This window comes from Geotrypetes seraphini, chromosome 14 (assembly GCF_902459505.1).
Source record: "Geotrypetes seraphini chromosome 14, aGeoSer1.1, whole genome shotgun sequence".
Lineage (NCBI taxonomy): Eukaryota > Metazoa > Chordata > Amphibia > Gymnophiona > Dermophiidae > Geotrypetes > Geotrypetes seraphini.
The window spans coordinates 43774406-43799476 of NC_047097.1; the positions used below are offsets into that span (position 1 = coordinate 43774406).

At 41.9% G+C, this 25071-nt stretch overlaps 1 protein-coding gene across 11 annotated transcripts in view; it reads right to left on the reverse strand.

Annotated features, from left to right (window-relative positions):
- Positions 1 to 25071, reverse strand: part of CHRNA7 (cholinergic receptor nicotinic alpha 7 subunit) — a 160109-nt gene that overhangs the window by 19688 nt on the left and 115350 nt on the right. For 5 of the 11 annotated variants that reach the window (XM_033919625.1, XM_033919623.1, XM_033919621.1 and 2 more), the window contains exons 3-6: positions 14011 to 14120; positions 8898 to 8972; positions 4170 to 4337; positions 1149 to 1343 (exon numbers count right to left, since the gene is read on the reverse strand). In XM_033919625.1, the coding sequence (XP_033775516.1) occupies positions 1149 to 1343; positions 4170 to 4337; positions 8898 to 8972; positions 14011 to 14065 (493 nt within the window). In that variant the 5' untranslated portion in view covers positions 14066 to 14120. Of the gene's footprint in view, positions 1 to 1148; positions 1344 to 4169; positions 4338 to 8897; positions 8978 to 14010; positions 14121 to 18377; positions 18476 to 25071 lie in introns of all 11 variants that reach the window. The other 6 variants (XM_033919619.1, XM_033919618.1, XM_033919616.1 and 3 more) reach the window with 3 other exon arrangements.

Sequence of the window (25071 nt, forward strand, 5' to 3'; positions counted from 1 at the left end):
CTACTCCAGGAACCTTCTTGTAGCTTTACAAGGACTGGCCATAATATCTGCAGCTGTCATAGAGACAGATGTACTGTTTCATGCAGGTCTTTGGGAGGGGGGGGGGATCAGTGAGCACTGGGGAAGTGTTGGGGGGGGGCATGACATCATCCTTCCAGTGGTCATCTGCTCAGTTTGGGCACTTTTTTGGCCCTTATTTGTGTTTAAAACAAATCTAGCCCCAAACGTCCAAATTGTCTCCATGGAGGTTTTGTAAAATCTTCAATTATCACTACAAAACATCCAAACTCTGCCCAAATCCCACTCCTAATTTGCCTCCAACATGCCCCCTTGAGATTTAGATGCACTGCAGACAAAAAATATAGCAGAACATCTAGAAAGTCTGTTTCGAAAATAGAAACTTAGACATTTTGATGAGAAAAGCATTCAAGTGCCACGGTTAATAGACAACCCTGCGAAAGACAAAGGTGCACGCTGACAACTGTGCGCAAGACGGAGGCGCGCACCGAAGAAAATTACAGTTTTTTTGGGATCCGACAGGGGGTTTTGTTGGGGAGCCCCCCCCCCCAGTTTACTTAATAGAGATCACGCCGGCGTTATGGGGGGTTTGGGGGAAAAAGTGAAGTTTTCAGTAAAATGTGGGGGTTACAACCCCCCAAACCTCCCACAACACCCCCACAATGCGGCGCAATCTCTATTAAGTAAAGTGGGGGGGTTCCCCCCCGTCCCCCCGTCGACCCCCCCTTCAGAGCCCTAAAAACAGTAATTTTGTGCGGCGCATGCCTCCGCGCTGCGCTCAATTGTCTGGGCGCGCCTTTGTCCCGGCGCGCTTTTGACCTGACACCAAGTGCCACTTTATGCTGATTTTTGGACATCTTTCTGATTTGAAAACGAGCCCCACTGTCTTACAGTATGAACACTTACAGTGCAGGATCCTAAAAACCTGCAGATTCTCAGTGAACTCTGTGTGAAACATGCTTGTGGATAATGTCATCCCTTTGAATAAAGCCCTCTATGATTTGCTCACAGATCCAACAAGTTACCATGGAAATATAAAGCTCTTGTGGCCAGAGGTGTGTTTTGTGCACTACCTGAAATCTTCTGGGGACCCTAACATTTATCTTTCATATCTTAAATAGCATAATTACCAAGTGAGATCTTCTCTCCTGAGTCTGCTGGAAGCAAGAAAACTAATAAAGCAAGTGCAGATATTAGCACACATGGGATGAGAAGGTTGAGTCCATAGTATAGAGTTCTACGCCTTATAGTCACTGTGAATGTCACATCCAAGTAAGGCTCTTTACAGCAATCATAGAAATTTTCACTCCTCTTTCCTGGTACACCTGTTGAAGAAAATAACAAACAGATCTCAAACTACCCAATAATAATGGAGGGAAAAAGCCTCAGAAGTCCAGAGGAGTTAATGCTATGAAGCATTATATATATATTACCACCTCTTTTTAGGACTAATATCTTTCATTGGCAAAAAAAAAGCCTCCATATATTATTACATCAACATGTGATGCAATAAAAATTATAATCAGAAATAAACCAGCACTCATCTTGTGTCCCAACAGGACCTGTTTCACTAGCATGCTTCTTCAGGGGATCCGAGTGCTGCATCGTGGGGCAAAGAGGAAACACTCCCATGGGAGTGTTAGATGTGCATGTATGTATTTAAAGCATTTCTATCCTGCTCTTTTCAACAATTCTAGGTGGGTTTCACTAGGCTATAAGTGGTATATAAATACTAAAAATAAATAAATAAATAAAATAAAAAATACATAAACAACATAATTAAAACAAATGCCGAACAAATATCAAAACAACCTAAAACACATGACATACTGACTATACGAAACACCAGCTTCATCAAATACCAAAGGTTTCTACAAAAGAAATATCTCTTGTCATTTCCTGAACTACACAATAGGAGTAATTTGTCTGAATTCTGCTGTAAGTTATATGAGACATCAACTTATTCAAGTATCAAAGGCATCTACTAAAAAATATGCCATCAACCATTTTCTGAACTGAACAACAGAAGTTATTTTTCTAATTTCTGCTGGAAGTGATTTCCCCCTATATGAAATAATGAGGCGCAGTAAGTGTTAAGTCTGACATTTCTAAAAGATGGAGCATCCAATAACAATGTATCAGCTGAATGCATGATGCTTATTGGTTGATATATTCTTAAACAACTCACAAGGCTGTATACTGTAGAGAACGGCTCGCAATGCAAGGTATGTGCCGGCAGCAGGATGGGTGGGCTGGAGCCGCCAGACCCGCGAGCAAGGGTGTTGTACTGGAGCCGCCGGACCCATGAGCACCGTGGGGTAGGGCCTGGAGCCACCGGACTCACTGAACTTGCGGGACTCGCAATGGGGGAGGGATGGGGATATTGGGGAGGTGTGGTGGGTTGGGTTCCCTACAGGAGCAAAGCCATTTACCATTTTGCGGAGCAGTGAAAAGCTTTCTTCCCGTGCTGGCGGTGAACAGATATCAACTATACCTGTTCCTGCGGTTTTACTGTGGGTTACCATGGGACCATTCTCTACTGGAAAGTTCTCAGCCCAACTAACCAACTTCCTAAATTCTGAGCATTATTTTGCCACTATAGTTGAAAAGAGTTATCTTATTTTGTTAAGTGCCAATTTGCAGAAATGAAATTCTATGTTTTTGACATTGTTTTCAGATCATTGATTCAATCATATTCATACCATTTTTATCCTGGTTGGGCTGAGAACTTTTCAGCATCCCACCCCACCCCCATATAAGGAATTACAATAATCCAAAAGAGATGTGGCAAAAGATGGCACAACACATCTAAAATTGGCAATTATTATGAAGACTGAAAGATTACCTAACTAAGTTTAAAGAAAATATTATAATTGTACTCTTAATCTGCACTCTTAAAGACAAATTCCCTGATACGATTCCTCCCATTTCCCTTGTTTTTAACCTTAATTGTACTCTTTTCTTTTAAAATTGTATTTCTCCCTACTATCCTGTTGTTTTCATGTAAGTAATGTCGTGTCGCTAAAAAGTATGTTAATTGTTCCTCATTTAAATTTTTTATTTGTTAAACGCGTGGAATTTATGATTAGCTTTTTATTGAATTTTAATAAAACTTGAAACTTAATAAACTTGAAACTCCCAAATACTTTACTTCACTGACAATGGAGATTTTGATATCATCCACAGTTAGTTTCGATGGAACAACAGCATCAGAAAGGTTATCTGATAACCAAAGAATTTGAGCTTTTTTCATGTTCAGTTTAAATTTAATAGCTTGACCAGATATAAATTAATTTTAAGCACATGAACAAGCATTGAATGGCATCTTCAAAAGGAGTCTTGAGAGAACCCCTCCCCCTTTCCCCCCGAATATCATCAGCATATAATTTAAACTGACGACCTAAACAATAGGTGACAGCTTGGAACTAAATAGATGTTTTCAAGAAGTTCTGATAAAGCAGTATTCCAGGTGGCAGTTGTTTCCAGTCAGATTTATCAGGACCATTATTCTAAGAAAGAAGTACACCATGCCACATACTGTATATGTTGCATCAATCTATAGCAAACTGTGTGCCGCGGTGAGATTCCTGGGGTGCCATGAAATGCCAGCAAAGAGGAGAGGCACCGGCTTACTGCTTACAGGATGTGCCTCTTGCAGTGAGAGGCACATCCTGTGGGCAGTCAGCCAGCACCGGCACCTCTCCACCTCTCTGCAGCTCTCCTCCTCCAGCACCCCTCACTGGTGTAGTAATTGCAGGCTCAGGGCCCCATCTGGAGGACCTCCGCGCATGTGCAGATGTCATCGTGTTGACGGCCGTGCATTTCTGGTTGCCCGCCAGCCACAGCCTCGAGTTTAGTGTGCCACGGCTTTAAAATGTTTGCAGGACATGGTGTAACATGATCATTTTATAGCTCTATCATAGGCCTACTTGTGAGCTAAACTTTATTATTGTATACCCCGCCACTTATTTGCTACAGAGATTTTAAAAAGGGTGGAGGGGAGACACCTTATTTTGAAACACAGTGTATCTAAATCTAGGCAGTATAACAACATACAACCCCATGAGTCTGCATTGGGAATTTCTTGGTTAATATTAGGGATTCTGATATTTGGGTATACGGAACTAGCAAAATAAATGCAAAGATCTTACCTACTAGATCCCATTCCCCATTGGAAATGTAACCGGATAGCACTGCATCTTGCATTTGCAAATCCAAAGACCAGCCATCATAAGTCCAAGATCCAAACTTTAAATCACACTTCTGAATGTCAAATGGAAACCAACGCACATCAATGTAACATGAGCTCTTGAAAATGCCTGGAAGAAAGTAAACTGGCAACCTCAACATGTTTCTAATATATAGTACTACCATCCAAAGTCATAGATAGTGTTTATACATGCATGCATTGCCATAAATAGAGCCCCCAGAATTTGCCCTTGGCTACAGAATTGGGCCAAATGGCCCTCCCATATTGCTGCTGCTCAGACCTCTGCACAACTGCTCAAACTTGCTGCTGCTGTTGCTTGAACGCCTGTCCCCTAATTTTATAATCTTGTGCAACTATTTTCAAGCTTAGCATGTCAAAATGTGCATACAGGTTGCAAAATACTGCCAATAAGCGTATAATTTAATTGTTAAACAATAATTGGTATTATCAAAATTTTACTATAATTAAGAGTTAATTGGTGCTATTAATTTGGAGTTATGTGTGTATCTGCACTTGGTATTCTATGACCTTAGCATGCAATTCATTTAGGGCCCAATTCTATAAACTGCGCCTAACTTAAGATTGGCATGCACTAAGTGCCGCGTTCCTAAGCACCTATGGTTTAGGCACTGTTTCATTTTATGGGAGAAAATTACATTTATTTTTCAACATAAGTCTCCTTTTAACTCAATACATTTGCTCCAATGTTTTTCGAGACCGTTCATGCGTTCAGTAAAATATGAAATGTCTAAGCTGGAAAAATGGCTATTTACAGCATCTGTGAATGCAGAATCCGAAGAAAAATGTCTTCCCAGACAGCCATTTTTTTCAGGTTCGGTAACAGAAAGAAGTTACACAGAGCAAAATCTGGAGAGTACAATGGATGAGGAAGTAAGTTTAGCAACAATTCATGTAATTTCACCATCGCAATTGTTGATATGTGAGTTGGTGCGTTGTCCTGGTGGAAGAGATCTTCTTAGACAAATGAGGGTATTTCATCTTGATTTTGCGGTGTTAGTTTGTCTTCAAGGATTTCTTGAATAACATGGTTTTTATTTATTTTCTGAATGATTTGTAGTCTGGGGTCGTTATCAGTAAATTGGATAGTTTGTAATCCAGTTTTGCTGCTTGTGTGGCTATATAATAAGCCTACATAGTATTCTCCATTAATGCTTTTTTCCCTTTTTCCAGAGAGTCAATAATAATTATCCCGTGGAAATCCCAAAAGGCCATCGCCCCACTTTTCCAGCCGATGGAGCCGTTTTCACTTTCTTTGGAGCTGGTTCATCTCCTATAGTCCATTGTTTGGATTGTTGTTTTGTCTCAGGAGTATTGTGATGAACCCAAGTCTCATCCACAGTCACAAAATGTCACAAAAAGTTATTCTCATTACACTTAAAATGCTCAAAACACGTTTTTGAAATGTCCAATCAAACTCCTTTTGGTCAACAGTTAGCAAACGCAGTACCCATTGCGCACTCAACTTCCTCATGCCTAAATATTAGTGGAGAATGGTGTGTACACATTCTGATGAAATGCCAGTAGCCTCTACTATCTCATATAGAGCCATTTGGTGATCTTCCATAATGATTCAGAGAACTTTATCAACCATTTTGTCAGTTGTTACTATTTTTGGACATCCTGCCATGTTTAAACTCAGTAGCCCATGCTTTCACCATTGAAAATGAAGGAAATGCATCACCATATGTGTCTAAATCATTTTTAATTTTTGTCAGCGATTTTCCCTACAAATGAAGGAATTTTATCACGGTGCAATACTCAATTTTGTCCATTTTTTACAAAGTGAAGTAGTTAATTTCAAAAGGCTGACAAGACAAAACTAGACATCAGACTGACTTGAAAATCTAGATGTAGATGTTTGTCAACGCCATCTACTGGACAGCTATAGAATTCTGATGCTAATCTTGCTCTTTCTTGGTCAGGCCAGAAACTTTTCAATTGACCTTCACATAATAGCAATTACAGATATAGTTGCCATTATAGCATCCATGCATAGGGATAAATTATATTAATAGTGCTTTGAGTTGCAAGCAATTAGTAGCGCTAACTGGATTTAATTAAAAGTTAAGCATCTAAATTTAGGTGCAGAATCCACGCCTAAATTTTACATGAGTGTCCACAAAGAGGGTGAGGAAATGAGAGGGTCCTAGGCCAATCAGGGACATTCCTAGAATTCCAGGCACAATTGCAGACTAAGGGGGACTCATGCCTAATTTAGGCATGAGGATTTGCACCACATATCAGTCGGTGCAAATGGACAGCCCTAAGGTCAGGCACAATTCCCAGGCTTAAGCATTATTCCATAAAGTGTGTCTAACTCTAAGCTCCATTTATAGAATAGCGCTGAGCATTTTTTCAGTTCCAATTTTTAAGTCACCATTTATTGGATTTACCCCGTAGTGCACACAGTTTAGGTGACTAACTTTAAGCAATCTTTAGAGAATTACCCCCATGCTGACTTCCACCAGCAACTATCACAGCACAGTCTTCCTTCCCACACAGGGCTCCCCGCCCGCTGCTGCCTCTCGGTCTCTCCTGTCTAAGGGAAGGATTAATAGGGTGAGGGACTAGGGCAGAGTTCTGCTGTATACTTCATTCTACTTCTATAAAACAGGAAGCAATTTTTGAAATTAAATTTATTTATTTACCCCCCCCCCCCTTTTACAAAACTGTAGCGTGTTTTTTTAGTGCCGGCAGCGGAGGTAACAGCTCCAAAGCTCATAGAATTCATAGAATTGTGCCTTTTGTGACTCCAAAGCTCATAGTGTCAGAGCTGTTACCATCGCGGCCAGTGCTAAAAATCACGCTACGCTTTTGTAAAAGGGGTGGGGGTTATTTATTTAGTTAATTTTATAGCCCGTCCTTCCCAGGAGCCCAGAATGGGTTACAAGGATATGTACACAGTAGTCATCAGGTTCCACAAGACATAAGGTACAGAGAATTTAAGACTGATATTAACAACAGGAAACAAGCTAGCATACCACTATAACCATGAAGTGCATCAAACTCTTCTATCACGGTCTCAGAACTGGAGCCTACGCAAGGTATTTATATCACAAACTCGAGTGATCAGCGTAGTACTTTAGCTCCCTGCTCCAATCATTGACCGCTTAGGTTTTAAAACATATAAACTTTAATAATTTAATCTTAAAATATTTATTGTAGAAAACTTTTTTAAAAATATATATACTTTTAGTTCATTTTATTTAGTTCATTTTATTTTAATTCAATTTATAGAAAACCTCACTATCAGTGCAAATTTGCCCACTTTGTATGCACTATTAAGGATTTGAAAAAATGACAAGCTACTTATCTTTAAACGGCGCTTGTCTCTGGATATGTTTTTTTCAGCAGTGCTCAAATAGTTGCACAAGCCAGTATTGCACAAGCGTTTCGCGGACTCACTGTTTGTCCGCTGCTTCAGGGCCAGCACTGCGGCATTCAATTCTGTGTTTTATGTTGTGCAGTGCTTCTCCTGGCTCTAGGTGTTGGCCTCTCTAAACGGTTCCATCCTTCTCTAAGGTTGTGCTGGTTCTGTGGCTGCTGGTTCTGAGACCGTGATAGAAGAGTGTGATGCACTTCATGGTTATAGTGGTATGCTAGCTTGTTTCCATTTATTATTTACTACCACTTGGGATACTTGTTTATAGATTGTACACTGATATTAACAACACACGTGCTAGGAGAACACATAAGCTACAGTGAATCAAAAAATGGTTTCAGCATGTCTATGGCAGAAAGGAGAACAAGTAGTGTTGATAAAAAGTCTCAGGTGCGCCTTGTCTTGGTCAGTTATAGTTTGAGGCCAGGAGCATGCTGGTTCGTGAACAGTAGTGTCTTCACTGCCTTTCGGAAGGGCAGGAGATTGTCAATTGCCCTGATGGCAGGGGGAAATTGGTTCCATAGTTTAGGAATGCTGTATGATCACTTCTGGGCCATTTCTAGGTATAGGCGATTTACAGGAGGGTTGCATATATGAGATATTAGTAGCTCAAGATGAGTTGCATCCACTTACACTAGGCATTTCTCTGTCCCCAGAGGACTTACAATATATGAGGTCCTTTTGGTAAAAATCTGTGCTTATTACATGGCAACTGCGAAGCCTGTGCAATAAATGTTGTTGATGTATCCCACATCTACCCATACAGTTAATGCGGAGATAATATACTTATCGTGCATTAACTACATTGCAGTTTACAGAACAGGGGCGCAAGTCAGTTATGGGTAAAACTGCTAATTAGGGCTCCTTTTACTAAGCTGCGATAGCATTTTTAGCGCACACAGAATTGCCCCGCGTGTGCTAAACCCGCACTACATGGCTAGAACTAATGCGCAGCAATTTAGTGCAAAAATGAATGCTTGTTAACACCAATTAAATTAGCCAATTATGTTGCATGCATAACTGACACTATTCTATAACTGGATGTGCCCGACTTTAGTTCAACAACTCCAGTGACTCATTATTGCTTATTATAGTACTGTGTTAATGTAGTTCCACATTTTTTATATTGCATATTGATACCTATATAACATAGAGAAGAAAAAACTAATTCCAAATAAATAAAAATGAAAGGGAAGGGAAGAAGAGCATGGCAGCTACCAAAAGTCTTTCCATTGTACATTTGCCAGAACTCAAAAGCAACCATACCTGGTGGTAAATATTCACAGTAGCCAGAGGAATTCACTAGAACATTGGTGTGAAATGAAGCATCAAACCGGTCATCTGCACTGGAACGAGAACATAATTGTACTGATCATTTTAGGGATTCTGATTTTAGATTTTTAACTGATAGAGAAGGGCACTTTCAATATGATGTCTATATTTGAGTTTAGACATTTTTGGAAGTGCATCCAAAAATCTGGCAGAGAACATGACCATTTTCAAAACAACAAAATGTCTTTGTTTTTTCAAAAATGACTATTTCTAGTTGTGTTCCCCTAAGTGTGTCTATTATTTTTGACCATTTTTTTTTTGGGGGGGGAGGAAAGTCCAAAACAAAACAACATAAAACAAGCCATTGGAATGTAGGAAGGACCTGCAGTTTTAGCAGACTGGCCATATTGACATCCTCTTAGGAGGCACTATAATGAACTTCACATAAAAAAGCCCAGGTACACAGCTCACCATAGCCCCCTTACATCGTATGGTGAGCACTCAAAATCCCACCCAAAATCAACTGGACCCAACTGAACCCCACACCCAGTGTCATAGTAAGGGGGGGGGGGTCCGCCCTGGGCTCCATTGTGGTGGGAACACCAGCACCCCTCCTCCTTTCAGCCCCATGCCTATTCCCACTCCTTCCCCGCTTCATGAGTGCCCCTCTTCCCTTCCCCCGTACCTCTAGTTCACCACCATGAGTAACAACTTCAACATGCTCCTCGCGACTGCATCGGCTCCCGCTGATATCACTTCCAGCTGCTGCATATAGGAAGTAACATGAGAGGGAGAGGACGTGGTTGCGAGGAGTACATTGAACTGGTTGGTTGTGGTGGGGAACAACTAGAGGTACGGGGAAGGGAAGGGGCACGCGCATGGCAGGGGTGTCAGGGAAGGAGCGGGGAGGAGGGAGATGAGGGCAGGGAAGGGACACCTCTCACCCTTGCTACGCCACTGACCACACCAACAGTTCTTAAGCCTGCAGGTGGGATTTACTTGGATTTTGGAACCATAGTCCGCCATCTTTGTGGTTCACTACAGTGTCCACTAGACTCTCTAGAGACCTGCTTGCTGCTCTGCTAGGACTGCCCAGAACATCTGAAGCTATCATACAGACAAGTGTATAATGTTTCCTTCACATCTTTGTGGTGGGAGGGGGGTCACTGACCACTGGGGAATGTGTGAGGGGGATCATGTTTACATCCCTCTGCTCAGTTAGGGCAGCTTTTAGGCACTTATTCATTAATAAAACAGGTCTAACCCCAAACATCCAAATTGTGTCTTGATCGTTTTCTAAAATGTTTGATTATGGCATAAAAATGTCCAACTAAATAAAATCAAAAAATCAGGAGTGGAAGAAACAATAACACTAAACAAAAACACAACTCTCCACCAAACAGCAATAATGCCGAGCTGTCACTCTAGACCAGGGATATCAAAGTCCCTCTTTGAGGGCCGCAATCCAGTCGGGTTTTCAGGATTTCCCCAATGAATATGCATGAGATCTATTTGCATGTTCTGCTTTCAGTGTATGCTAATAGATCTCATGCATATTCATTAGGGAAATCCTGAAAACCCAACTGGATTGCGGCCCTCAAGGAGGGACTTTGGCACTCCTGTTCTAGACGAAAAAGCCTCAGGTTACCTGTAAGCTTAAACAGGCTTAACCATCCACCATCCACATCATCAGCATAAAAAACATTCATCTGAGTGGCTACGCCAAGGCAACGACAGAAAAATTTAAACAAGCTTAGGGTCATGTCTGGATTGCCTTCAAGCATGCAAAGTTGTCGATGTGATGACCTAATGACATCACACGCATGCGCTCATGCATGCAACATCATCACATCGACATCTAAATGTGGCCCAAGCTCAGGGAAGATGAAGCAAGGTTCGTGCGGGGTAGGCCTGGGGGTGGGGGCGGGGACTCATGTCCTCTCTTGTGTGTCACAGAAAAACATTTGCTCTGATAAAGTGCCAGGGCTAAAAAAAAAGTTTGTGGGACACTGAGCTAACATAAGGGAAGAAAAATGTCCAAGTCATATGTCTGCCCTAGTTCTGCCCACACCACGCCTCCTATATGCCCCCTTGAGATTTAGAAAAATTGCAGACGAACAGCATAGAAATCTGTCTAAAAAACAGGATCCAAAAATAGCAAATTGGAAGGGTTTGGGGAGAAAAACATCTGTCTGCCCCTTTATGCCATTTTTTGATGTTTTTCTCTTTTGAAAATGAGCACCAAAACATCCTTATGGTTTAAGCACTAGAGAAGCCCAACTTCTCCTAGTGTAGTTTCACTCCTCTCCTGTCCTGCTATGGATCATCTACTTTATTTTTGTGCCTTTTGTTACTGCTGATTTCTTAGCTACACAAAGGCATGTTTTTGAATCAACCAGAAAAGGATCTTGCATTAATACATCTGCAAAAATACCAAAAATTTTTGTTCCCTCAAAGGACCCCCGATCATCTTAAAACTAGCCCCCTATTTTTTACATTTTACAAACACCTAAAAAATAAAAGATCCGACTATGTCCAAAATTGTAACAGCTGCAGGTCAATTATTTTCTAATAAATATATTTTTAAAAGATTTTTTTTTAACTGTTTACTATTCATTTTACCTGCCCCTATTATCTGATACCAAAATATGAAAATGCTATTCATTTATCCCCCCTCCTTTTTACAAACCTTAGCATAGAATTCCTATGAGTGTCGGAGCTATTACCACTGCGGCCGGCGCTAAAAACCATGCTATGGTTGTTGTACAAGGAGTTATTTAACTAAAGCTAATTCAAAGTGGTACAACAAATAATAATTTCACACAATACAATGTTATATCATAAAAATAAAATTACAATAAATGCACTTAGCAAGTTCCAATAGAACAAAATAATTAAAACGTAAAACTAACTTATTTAGATACACTAACACTACATACCTGTAGTCGTATTTTAATTAATATGTCATGAATTAAAATTCTTTTTTTTTTTTTTGTACTAACAGATATGGGAAGGGGGGTGGAAATTGGGAATATTTTTATTGGTTCTGTTTATTATATTATTGTAAATATTGTTTTATTGCATTTTTTCAATGTTATTTGTATTTAAAACTTTAATAAATGTGATTTAAATAAAACGTAAAACTAAAAATATCGCCTCCTTTTACAAAGCTGCAGTAGTAGCTACTGTGTGGCAAACATTCTGTCGCCCAATAAATCCCTATGGGCATTGGAGCGATTACCGCAGCAGCATCTGCTACCCCAACTTTGTAAAAGGAACTCTAAATTTATTCACATCTAAAACCAGATATAAGCTAACACAGTGTATCACAAACTGTGTGCTATGGCACAGTAGTGCGCCGTGAAGAGATTCCGGGTGTGCCACCAGGGATTCACCCATTCTCCTCCCAGGTTCATGCCCCAAGTTTAAAGAATACTAGTATTTACATGCTAAGCTGCCTTCAGTTAGATGTGCGCATTTCCATAATTTGTAAGCACTCGTGCCTATAGTTTTAAACACATAAATGTAGACTTATAGGCAACTGTCATTATACTGTAGAATCTGCACTTAGACCCTGATTCTATAAACAGCGCCTGAAGTTTCATAAATAGCACAATCGGTACCATTGATTGAAAACCCATTAAAAAAACAATTTAAATGATTTTATAAAATTAATTAACTGGTACGTGCCTAACTAGGTAGGTATCTATCACTTTAAACCTGGCATGTACACCAAAGCGCCTACCAGAAAGTAGGCTTGGTTTGGGGTGGATTCTGGGCGGATTTGGGGTGTAGTTTGACTTAGGTGCACTCATTTAGGCCAAGAAAATCCTGGCCTAAATGGGAGTATGCCTAAGGTTTCAAAGCCTACTGAAGCACCGCCGTAGCACGGTATTGAGATGGGTGTCCTAAAGTAGATGCTCGGAAAGTTGGGCTGGGAGAGTACTGATGAGTATTGGTGGGGAGTACCTTTGGGAGATTGGGGGGGTTGGGGTGGGATTGAGGGGTATGGGTAGGTTCTGGGCTTTTGCTATGGACAGGGTACAGGGGATTCAGTGGGGGGGGGGGAGTGGTGTGGCTTCCTCAGGGCTCATCAGAGTCCAGGGCACTGCACGCTCTCAGTGGTGTGTGCGGGGGAGGGGGGGAGGAGTTTGTTTATATTCCTCTTGTTTTGTCCTTGTATGTTATACTATTTATATGATGCATATTTGTTTGGTATTGTGCACCTTCGGGGTGCCATGCTACTGTGTTCTTGTTGTTTGCATCAATAAAAATTGTTTGAACCTAAATGGTACCTAGCAGATGATTCACAACTGAGCTTAACAGCGCCTACAAGTCAGGTGCCATTTATAGAATCAGGGTCTTAGAGCGCATCAACACATAAGTTGAGGTGATCTCTTGAGAATTACCACATAAGTGCCTTGAATATTTTTCTATTTTATTTATTTAGAATATATACTGTATAATCTACTCTATCCACATTTCTAGCTGCTAATCGGGTAAATTATCCCAGTGGCACCCTAATTCCATCCATTGACCACTCCTGGACTGCCCTTGTGCCAAACAGATAGTGCTGTGGTGGTTGCACTGGATTTTCAACAGCACTTAACAAGGAAATCCGGGGATGGCCAGTCCACAGCAATTTAACCAGACAGAAGCATCTCTTGCCTGGTTAAATCATTGCAAATATCCACACCTCTGTTTTTTAAATATGAACTGCCATCAATAATCCTCAATTGAAATTGCAATCAGAGACTCAGGTTAGAAAAAAAATAAGTCAGTAGACTTCAGGATCAAGTGTCATGAATTTTGAATCTTGTATATTACATAGGTTCCCACTCCCATCCTTCCTCTGTCTTCCATACCACAAAACATACAGATAATTCAGAATTCACTAACACATGCGTTACCTCTCTGTACTGCAAGGTAATGTAAAATCTCCTATGTAATGTCTTCATCCTGATGTAAGTCTGAAATCCAATCTATACGAGCAGTTGTTTCCCAGACCTTCAGAAACGTTCTGTTGCTTTTGATAAACTCAACAATAATTTCCAGTATCCAGATATCTGCTGGGCATTATAAACCATTCATTACACAAGACACGTACCTGTTGTACAGAAGAATATCTGGTTTCCAAATCTGTCCATCTGGAAACCGAACATTTTTCACTCCAGGGTATTCAGACATATTCCATTGTAAGTAGTAATCTGTCCAATACTGACACACAAAAAAACGAGTTAATAGCATTTCTCTTTCTTGGGGTCTCTGGAGACTTAGACAGTGCCAAAATTGTGTCTTGCTGCCATTCAAAGGAGCATTACTTGGCTTCAGATGATAAAATGATTGGAAAGGGGGAATTTAGCAACCTTCACAATAATAGTGTAGAGGAGAAAAATGCTACTTTAAAGTCACAATCTAGCTTTGTATAAAAGTTTGGAAAAAAAAAAAAATCTAAACATAGCAAGTGTTGGGGCTTTATAATGTCTTAGGAAGTGATTACTTTAAGTACAGTAATACCGATTACATTTGTTCTGATAACCATAACAGAAACATTTATCTGATGTTGCTCTGTTGCTGCCTGACAGAAGCTACTTTGCAGATAAGAGGCATTGCTACACTATAGTCAATTCCGGCACCATAGAGAAAATGATAACTGTGTTTGAATAGTGAATATAAATACTTTTTCTAGTAGTGGAAAGAATTTTAAAATCAATGTGATTTGTTCTTCATTTGTTGAAAGCTTATGCATTACAAATAATGTACTAAAATTAAAGCAAAACAAAGCATATGTGAATAATTTGACGCCAAGATGTAGGTGCCAATTCTATATCAGAATTTGAATATGCCTAAGTTATCATAGACTATTAGCTCAAACCCATTTTGGAGAACCAAAATTTAGGTGTGATCACGTACTGGAGAGTCGGGCAGCATGCGCGGTATACGGGTGTGCGCGGTATACAAAAATTTCTGTACATAATTTTGTGTTTTCCGCGCACTATACCCGTGTGCGCGTTTTACACGGGTGCGCGTTATCTACGTGAAAATACGGTACTGGGGGTCAATGATGTGTACAAATGGTGCGCTAGGATTTTCTATCAAAACCTAAAGTTGGAAAACTGTGCGGATTGAAGTTTTTCCCATAAATTTTGTTGTGGTTCATCAGAAAATAATTTTTAAAAAAATTTTTAAGCCCATTCTGGGGTCCCTCCAAGCCACTGATTACATAAAGCTCTGTTTTGCTTAAGCTGAGTGCACAGAGTGCAACATGAGGCCTTGTTGCAAGGAGTTAAACAGCATCACAGGCTTTATATTGACTCTCTCGATATTGAATGCTTGAGTGTTTGGAATGCCATTGGAAGGTGATTACACCAAAATGTATGTGTTTAGCTATCATCAAAGTATGTTAAATTTCTCTTATTATCCACAATAAAATGCAGATATTAGGAGGATAGTATGGTGCAATGGTTAAAGCTACAGCCTCAGCACCCTCAGGTTGTGGGTTCAAAGTACCCACACTGCTCCTTGTGACCCTGGGCAAGTCATTTAATCCCCCATTGCCCCAGGTACATTAGACAGATCTTGAGCCTGCTGGGACAGACAGGGAGAAATACTTGAGTACCTGAATAAATTCATGGAAACCATTCTGAGCTCCCCTGGGAGAACAGTATAGAAAATTAAATAAATATTGAAGGTTCATTTAATAAAATACTTCTAGATTTTTTTTGCATAAAATGTCTTTTAATCATTATTTGATGACAGCAGAATGTTTTCTTATTCTTTTGTGGTTGTAACACTGGGGTTCTAAGGAATCAGATCCCGCTTGTTATAATAAGCATATTGGAGACACTACTTTTATTTCTGTACTGATTTATTGGGCGGGGGGGGGGGGTTCCCAATAAAACAGACTTGGTGTAAAATGTCTTTTTATCAATGTATCATTACTGAGTGTGAAAACATAAAAGTTATAGTTATGATACCAATAAATTTGTTCCATTAAATAAAAACAATAGCAAAGTTTAAGAAAAAAGGAGCTTTATGTAATCAGTGGCTTTCAGGGACCCCAGGATGGGCTTTAAAAAAAAATTATTTATTTTCTGATCAAGCACAATAAAATTCATGGGAAAAATTTTAATTAACACAGTTTTCCCAAATTTAGATTTTTTTTGGACAACCCTAATGGTGCATATTTCTAGATGTCTGTTTATAGGATTGTCCTGTTAGTTATCTTGTCATTTGGTTAAGAACTTGTTCAGCAAATGCAATCTAGCAACCGTACAGCCAGTCAATGTTTCAGGATATTGTTGATGAATATGCATGAGATAAATTTGCACACACTACCTTGGAAACCTAGTAATGGGACACCCATTTGGCTCAGGCATATTCCTTGTGGATATCTTGAATAACTTGGCTGGAAGTGCTGTAAACATAATAGTTCTGGGAAGCCCTGAATTAAACGTGGCCCGACAAATGCGAGCAGGACAATCGCGCCCCGTCAATGAGGATTTAATCCTCATCTAAACCTTACCCTAACACTAGTGCAATTGACGGGGCGCCATTGTCCTGCACTTATTTGTCGGTGTACCAAAATAAATATTGTACCCCTAGAACAGTGTCCTGCAAACTTCTTTTTGCTCCAGCACACTAACGGAGCAAATGTTTTTCTGTGGCACATCCACAACCCCACTCTACTCCACTCCCAGCCAGGGCCGGATTTTCTTATAGGCTAACTAAGCTTCAGCCTAGGGCCTCAAGATCAAGAGGGGCCTACATTCAAATTGTTAGCAAAATTAAAATTACACTATTCTAAAAACAGTGAACACTAAAATACTGAACCGAAAATAAGGAGAAATTCTATGCTTCGGGATCGGAACCGGCTCCGGCCGCAACGGGGCGCCGACTCAGCTTCTCCCTTTCTTTTTCTCGCCCTGGGAGGAGGATCGGGGAGGGAAAGACGTCAGTCCGGAAGCAGCTGGGTAAAGCCCAGCCCCATGGGGAGAAAGGCAAAACGTGGATCCGTCAGGACAGGGCGGCCCAGACTGGCATCGGGGGGGGGGGTTTCAGTGGAAGGGGGATAGAAGGCAGGCAGGCTGGCATCGGAAGGGGGTGGGGGGGTTTAATGTAAGGCAAGCAGGCAGGCAGGATGGCATGGGGGGTATTCAATGGAAGGGGTATGGGAGGCAGGCGGGCATCGGAGGGGGGGTGAGGTGAGGAAGGACGCACTGGGGGCACTATGGACATAGGAAGGGGCAATGTTGTATGTTATGTTTGATTAGTTATTGTTACAAGTACTATATATGGTGCTGAGAATAAATGTCCAAATAAGTGTTCTCGACTTTTTTTTATTTATTATCCGTGTCACATTTTTTATAAAGGTTAGTACCAATAACAACATGTTTCATTTAACATATTGATATATATCACAGTAATGATGTATTTTATTATTTCTCATGTAATTTACAAACTTAAAAATGGAAGGTGAAAGGGCCTCATAAGTGGAATAGCCTAGGGCCTCTTTTCATCTAAATCCGGCCCTGCTCCCAGCCCTGCCCCACACAAACCTCATCTCATTTTCCCTGAGCTCAGGGCCCTGTCTGGAGGATCTCCGAGCATGCGCACAATGTCAACCATGTCGATGTCCGCGCATGCTCGGAGGCCCTCCAGACACAGCCCTGAACCCAGGGAAAACAAGATGAGGTTCATGTGGGGACAGAGAGGACGAGAGGCGCCATCACCAGAAGTGACACTTGGTATACATCATGTGTCCTTCAATCCCTGGCAGCACACCCGGAATCTCACTACGGCACACAGTTTGCGATTCACTGCCCTAGAAGTTTGGAGTTCCACAACTAGTGCTGATGAACCATAGTCCCATGTGGTCAATATCCAGTTCTTTCTACTCCAGAATGGAAAAGGGCAAGACTAATCTCAATATACATTTATATACATATAATCACTTATATACATTTAGAATGATGGTATTTTCATTACATGTAGAAATCAGGTAACCAGTAAACAGTGAAAGCTAGTGACTCATCATCCTTCTCCACTGTTAGACAATAAACCTGATGCTCTGTATACAAGTTCATGTATTTATGCATTTGTATACGGAAACATGGTGACAGATCTGGGGCATATGAGGAAGCAGGGTAATCTTAGCCATTGCAAAATCGTCATACTTAACAGTCAAGACAGTATTCTTGAGGAAACAGTGATTTGTGGCTTTTGGTAACATCTGGGGTAAATTAAAAAGTGAGGAGGGTGCTAGAAATGTAGGAATCCCCCGTATATGTGGGCAGATGTGATATGCCAAGCCAGATAGCTGTAGAGCACAGATTATCTCCCAGGGAGCACCCCCCTCCAGTCGTGGGGTCATAATCTGATGGGCACAGCTGTTGGCTCAGCCAGTCCCCTACCCCGGAACAGGAACTTGACATCAGAGGGAGGGGGGCCGGCGGAATCAATGGCTGTACATACCAGATGGCAGCCCTGTGGCTGCACGTTCTTATTAGCTGCACCTGGGGCGGACTGCCCCACCGCCCCACCCTTAGCACACCACTGCTGTAGAATGATTGCTGTAGTTGTGAAAATACACATAGCAACTAAGTTGTGATATTAGAAAGAAAAGCAAATGGTTATCCCTTAAGTAATTTGCAAAGCAACCATATAATTAATTATAACCCTCCACATACAAGGAAAAGAGATCCAAAATATAGGAAATATTAGAGTTACCAGACATCTGGATTTTACATACGTAAAATCTGGTAACCTTACCCAATGTTTATGTTAGAATATTTATCAGTGCTTATTGTTTTAAACTGAAAACCAGAAGCCGTTATAAGGAATCAGCTACATTTCTCATACTGTGCCTCAAATGCACTCCTTAATGTCTGAGAACCATGAGAACCATTTCCAAACCAGTGTTCTAATTGAAAGGAAAACATAAATGTGAGCTGTGGAAATAAATTGGTGAGTATGTGAAAAATAATTCTATACTTGGGAACATGAAATTGGAGTAATTGCACCCAAAAATGTCATTTGCGCATGTAACTTATCTTGCGCATGCGTTATCTTATAAAGGGGCATGTAACTGCGAGGAGGTGTACATGTGGGCGGAGCCTGAGAGAGGCATGGGCGTGTTTCCAGCTTCCACACATAACTTAAAGAATGCTATAAGTTGCACATATTGAAAGGAACACCGAGGCTCACCCATCTATTCCTGCCAATTTAGGTGTGACAGTAATAAATCTAGGTATCTAGATGCCATTATAGTATACGAGGGGGGTGCTCAAAAACTCTCAGCTCAACCAACCAACTTCCTAAATTCTGAGCGTTATTTTGCCACTGTAGCTTATTTCGTTAAGTGCCAATTTGCAGAAACAAAATTCTCTGTTTTGACATTGTTTCAGATCATTGATTGAACCGTATCCACGCCATTCTCTTCTTGGTTGGGCTTAGAACTTTTCAGCACCCCTTCATACTGTGAAGAGTTTCACTGTCTGGTAACCAGAGCTGAGATTGTGATGTCATAATGCCTCATTCCACCAATAAGAGCCAGTGATGTCACAATGGCTTGATTGTCCCACACTTGGCTCACTTATGCTACATATGAGGGGGTGCTGATAAGTTCTCAGCCCAACCAACCAACTTCATTGATTGAACCATATCCACGTAATTTTCTTCTTGGTTGGGCTGAGAACTTTCCAGCACCCCCTCATAGGCATTCCCTGCACAGCATCGGGGCACCTGCTATTGAATTGCCCCAACTCAGGATGGAGAAACTAGCAGCAATCAGGAGGAAGGCTCTGGTGAAGTGGGAGAGGGTCTGGGAGGGATTTTTCAGGTACATAAACTGGGTTAGCTGTACGGACCTCTTTGGGTGACAGGTGGAAAGCTAGGAAGGGGGAAACTAGGGTAGTCAAAATTTGAGGGGGGTTTTCTTCTATTTTCTTAACATATTTATATAAATACTTTACCAGATGTATTAATGGTATAAGAAGAGCCACTGGCTTGTAATATACTGATAATGTCAATGTGATTTGGCAATTAGTTTGTGTGGTTTAAATAAAGATCTCCTGTTAAAAAAACCCCGAAAGAAGAATTGCCCCCACTGTGTATGAAGCCTTTAATATGTTTGGGCTATGAATTTAAAAATGGAAAAGTCATTCATAGCCAGTTTTATACTAATACGAATTCTGAAACTTATATTACACTATTACCTTATTTAAAATTCCAATGTAAATCACAAAAAGATCAACTAGTCATATCCAGTGTGACACATAACAAAATAACATGACATGGCATTTGGTTTAATGTTCCAAATAAGAGTAGAATTTTTAATATAATGAAGCTGGCGGAAAGTCAAAGAATGTTTGTGGGGGTTTTTTTTAATTAAAAAGGAGATTGGCAGGCTTTTTATATAGATATTTGAGATGGGTTATCTTTTTCCTAAGTATCATTACCTCTATGTAAAATGGGGTTGCTGACAGTGCACAGTGAAGTGTTATATCATGCTCTTTCAGCACTACACAAATTCTCCCGGGGGGGGGGAGGGGGAGTCTGGCATACCCAGTTCTATCATCAGTTGCCATGTGCACCAAAATGAATTTATAATAGGGAGAAGAGAAGCTAAGCTAAGCTAAAGTAATGAAGGAGGATGGGCTGGGGAGGGCTTCAATGGCTAGGAGGGTTTAGATGGGCAGGAGTAGGTTTTAACGGAGATTTTGGCAGTTGGAACCAAGCACAGTACTGAGTAGAGCTTTGGATTCTTGCCCAGAAATAGCTAAGAAGAAAAAATTTAAATTGAATCAGGTTGGGCAGACTGGATGGACCATTCGGGTCTTTATCTGCCGTCATCTACTATGCTACTATGTTGTTTCTGCGCTTTTGTTGATGAATGTGGATCCAAGGCTCCACCCCCAGGCCCGCCTAGTTGTCATGCCCTGTTCTGCCCATGCCCTGCCCCCTCAAGTGCTCAGAGCTGTATCAGGAGGGCATTAAGAACATAAGAACATAAGAAGTTGCCTCCGCTGAGGCAGACGAGAGGTCCATCTCGCCCAGCGGTCCGCTCCCGCGGCGGCCCATCAGGCCCATTGCCTGAGCAGTGGTCCCAGACTATTCCTAAACCTACCTCTACTCCTATCTGTACCCCTCAATTCCTTTATCCTCTAGGAACCTATCCAAACCTTCTTTGAAGCCTTGTAAAGTGCTCCGGCCTATCACAGCCTCCAGAAGCGCATTCAATGTATCTACCACCCTCTGGGTGAAAAAGAACTTTCTGGCATTTGTTCTAAACCTGTCCCCTTTTAATTTCTCCGAGTGCCCCCTTGTACTTGTGGTTCCCCATAATCTGAAAAATCTGTCCCTGTCTACCCTTTCTATACCCTTCAGGATCTTGAAGGTTTCTATCATGTCTCCTCTAAATCTCCGCTTTTCAAGGGAGAACAGCCCCAGCTTTTTCAGTCTGTCAGTATATGAGAGGTTTTCCATACCCTTTATCAGTTTAGTTGCTCTTCTCTGGACTCCCTCAAGTACCGCCATGTCCTTCTTGAGGTACGGCAACCAGGACTGGACACAGTATTCCAGATGCGGGCGCACCATTGCACGATACAGTGGCAGGATGACCTCCTTCGTCCTGGTCGTGATACCCTTCTTAATGATACCCAACATTTTTTTTGCTTTTCTTGAGGCTGTGGCGCACTGTGCCGACGCCTTCAAGGTTGTGTCTACCATCACTCCCAGATCTCTTTCAAGGTTACTTACCCCTAGCAGTGATCCCCCGATTTTGTAGCTGAACATCGGGTTCTTTTTCCCTACATGCATGACCTTGCATTTCCCTACGTTAAAGCTCATTTGCCACTTTTTGGCCCATTCTTCTACTGTCGTTAGGTCCCTTTGCAGATCTTCGCAGTCTTCCATGGTTTCAACCCTGCGGTAGAGTTTGGTGTCATCCGCAAATTTAATAACTTCGCAATTTGTTCCCGCCTCCAGGTCATTAATAAATATATTGAACAGGAGCGGTCCGAGCACCGACCCCTGTGGAACTCCGCTTGTGACCCATTGCCAGTCTGAGAAATGGCCCTTTACTCCAACCCTCTGTTTCCTGCCTGCCAGCCAGTTTTTGATCCATCGGTGGACCTCCCCTTGCACTCCGTGTTTCCACAGCTTTTTAAGCAGCCTTTCGTGTGGTACCTTGTCAAAGGCTTTTTGAAAGTCAAGGTAAATGATGTCGATGGATTCCCCTTTATCCACCTGGCTGTTTAACCCCTCAAAGAAGTACAATAAGTTTGTGAGGCATGACCTACCCTTGCAGAAGCCGTGCTGACTCGACTTTAGCTGTCCATTGTTTTCTATGTGTTCACAGATGCTGTCCTTAATCAGTGCTTCCATCATCTTTCCTGGGACCGAGGTCAAGCTCACCGGCCTGTAGTTTCCCGGGTCCCCCCTTGAACCCTTCTTGAAGATGGGCGTGACATTTGCAATTTTCCAGTCCTCTGGGATCTCTCCAGTTTTTAAGGATAGGTTACATATTTGGCGAAGTGGCTCTGCTATTTCGTTCTTTAGTTCCTTGAGTACCCTTGGGTGAATGCCGTCCGGACCTGGCGATTTGTCGCTCTTTAGTCTGTCTATCTGCCTGAGGACATCCTCTTGGCTTACCTCTAGTTGGACCAGCTTTTCATCCTGGTCCCCATTTACGATGTCTTCCGGTTCCGGAATATTGGATGTGTCCTCCCTCGTGAAGACTGACGTGAAGAACTTATTTAACCTGTCAGCTATCTCTTTTTCCTCCTTTACCACTCCCTTTTTGTCTCCATCATCCAATGGTCCCACTTCCTCCCTTGCCGGTTGCTTCACATATCTGAAGAACGATTTGAAGTTTGTTGCTTCCCCCGCCAGTCTCCCCTCATATTCTCTTTTAGCTTTCCTAACCACACGGTGACACTCCCTTTGGTGTTTTTTGTGCTCCTTTTGGTTGTCCTTTGTTTGGTCCTTTTTCCATTTTTTGAACAATGCTTTCTTGTCACTTATCGCCTTTTTCACTGCAGTTGTTATCCACGTTGGGTTTTTTGTTCGATTTTTTTTCCACCCCTTCCTGAATCTGGGGTTGTACAGGTTCTGTGCCTCATGCACCGTGCCCTTGAGTAGGGACCAGGCTTTTTCAACAGACTCCATCTTCCTCGCGTTGCCGTTGAGTTTCTTTCCCACCATTTTCCTCATGCCTTCATAATTCCCTTTTTTGAAGTTGAGTGCTGTCGCTGTGGTTCTTTCACCTTTGATGATCCAATTTCCAGCTTGCACTGGATCATGTTGTGATCGCTGTTTCCTAGGGGTCCTAGCACCGCCACCTCCTTTGCAGGTCCCCCTAGCCCGTTGAGGATTAGGTCAAGAGTGGCATCTCCCCGTGTTGGTTCCGTGACCAGCTGTTCCATGAAACAGTCCCTCGTGGTTTCCAGGAATTTGGTCTCCCTCATGCAGTTTGAGTGTCCAATACTCCAGTCTATCCCAGGGTAGTTGAAATCCCCCATCACCATCACGCTTCCGCTTTTGCATACCTGCCTCAGCTCAGCCTCCAGGTCCTGGTCAAGTGCTTCCGGTTGTCCAGGTGGGCGATAGTACAGACCCAATTTTATGTCTGCTCCAGTTCCTCCAGGTAGCTTAACCCATAGTGATTCCAAGTCGTCCGCCCTTACTGTTGTTTCCATCCTGGTTGAGGGTATGGAGTCCTTTATATAAAGCGCTATTCCTCCACCCTTCTTGTGTGTCCTGTCCCTCCTGTAGAGTTTGTACCCCGGTATGGCCACATCCCATTTGTTGTCATCAGTCCACCACGTTTCTGTGACTCCAATTATGTCCAGGTCCTTTGTACTGGCTATGACTTCTAGTTCTCCCATTTTGGCTCTTAGGCATTAGTGTATAGGCAATTTAAGTCCTGGTTGTTTGCCTTCTTCGCTGATTCTCCTCGGGGTTTGGCGCTCCTGCCAACCTCCTCATGGGTTGCCAGCCCCCGAGCATTGTTGTGTTCATCCCCATCCTGCGGTGCGTCTGTGTTGTCCTCAGCTCGCTTCCCCATGTTTGGATGACCCTCTGGCTCCTGTTGTTCTCTCTTAATCCTGCTTGCTAGGTTCATTTGTGCATTGGCTCCCTGCATTGCGTCCTTTTCCCAAAAGTTCCCTCTCAGTCCCAAGCCCTCTTTTACAAATTTCTGGTTCAGTATCCTTGTCCGATACTTTGGTCCGATGTGTCGAGGTCAGGTCGACTGTCAGCTTTCCCCTTCTCTCTCCATTATTGCATTGCATCAGCACATACGCAGATGCCCTCCCGACGATGCCCCGATCTGGAAGCTTTTCAAAACTCAGACAAAGTGCCGGGTTTTGAAAAGCAGTCTGGGTAAATCCGGACGTCTGGTAACCCTAGCCCTAGGTATATGGGTCTAAGCACATTTGATGCATGCGTTAACAGTAACACTTATTGTGGGTCTTCCCCTTATTATCCTCCTTTCTTTGCTCATTGTTGCTAATTAGTCTTTTGTCTCATTGTATGTCAGCATTTCTTGGAGTTAATAGCATCTCTTTTGCTTACTAAGCTAATGGAGTACTGTGCAGTGACAGAAATATGCACCATTTCTGAATGCTGTGATTGCGCATGCAGTGGCTGAAATAAACCCTGAAAAAAAAATGTTTAAGGACGCACAGCCATCACTTCAACAAAGCTTTGCCATTAGACTGTGAATGGAGTTTTCAGTTTGTAAACATTTGCTTCCTTTAACAAAAGACATTTCTCAGACGACTACTTGTGATTATGCACTGGTGCCTTTTGCTATGTAAAATGACAGCAAAATCATTATGTTTTTCTGTTGTGCTCTAAACAGTCATTATAAAAAATAAAATAAAACCATACACTTGATGATAGCTGTAATGAAGTATAGGAAGGCTGAGATGATAAGTCTTTTCTAATGTCCATACTACTTCTCCCTTGGTATTTGCGAATTCTGTATCTAAGGATTCGCTTATTCACGGTTTTAAATCAAAAAAACATTTTCATTTTTCAGACTATTTTAAGCCCTGAAAGCCCCCCCCCCTAAGCCTTACCTGGTGGTCTAGCGGGTTTTCAGGGCATGACCGATCTTCCACGCTCCTGCCCCGTGCAGGAAATGTCTCGAGAGACTACGGGA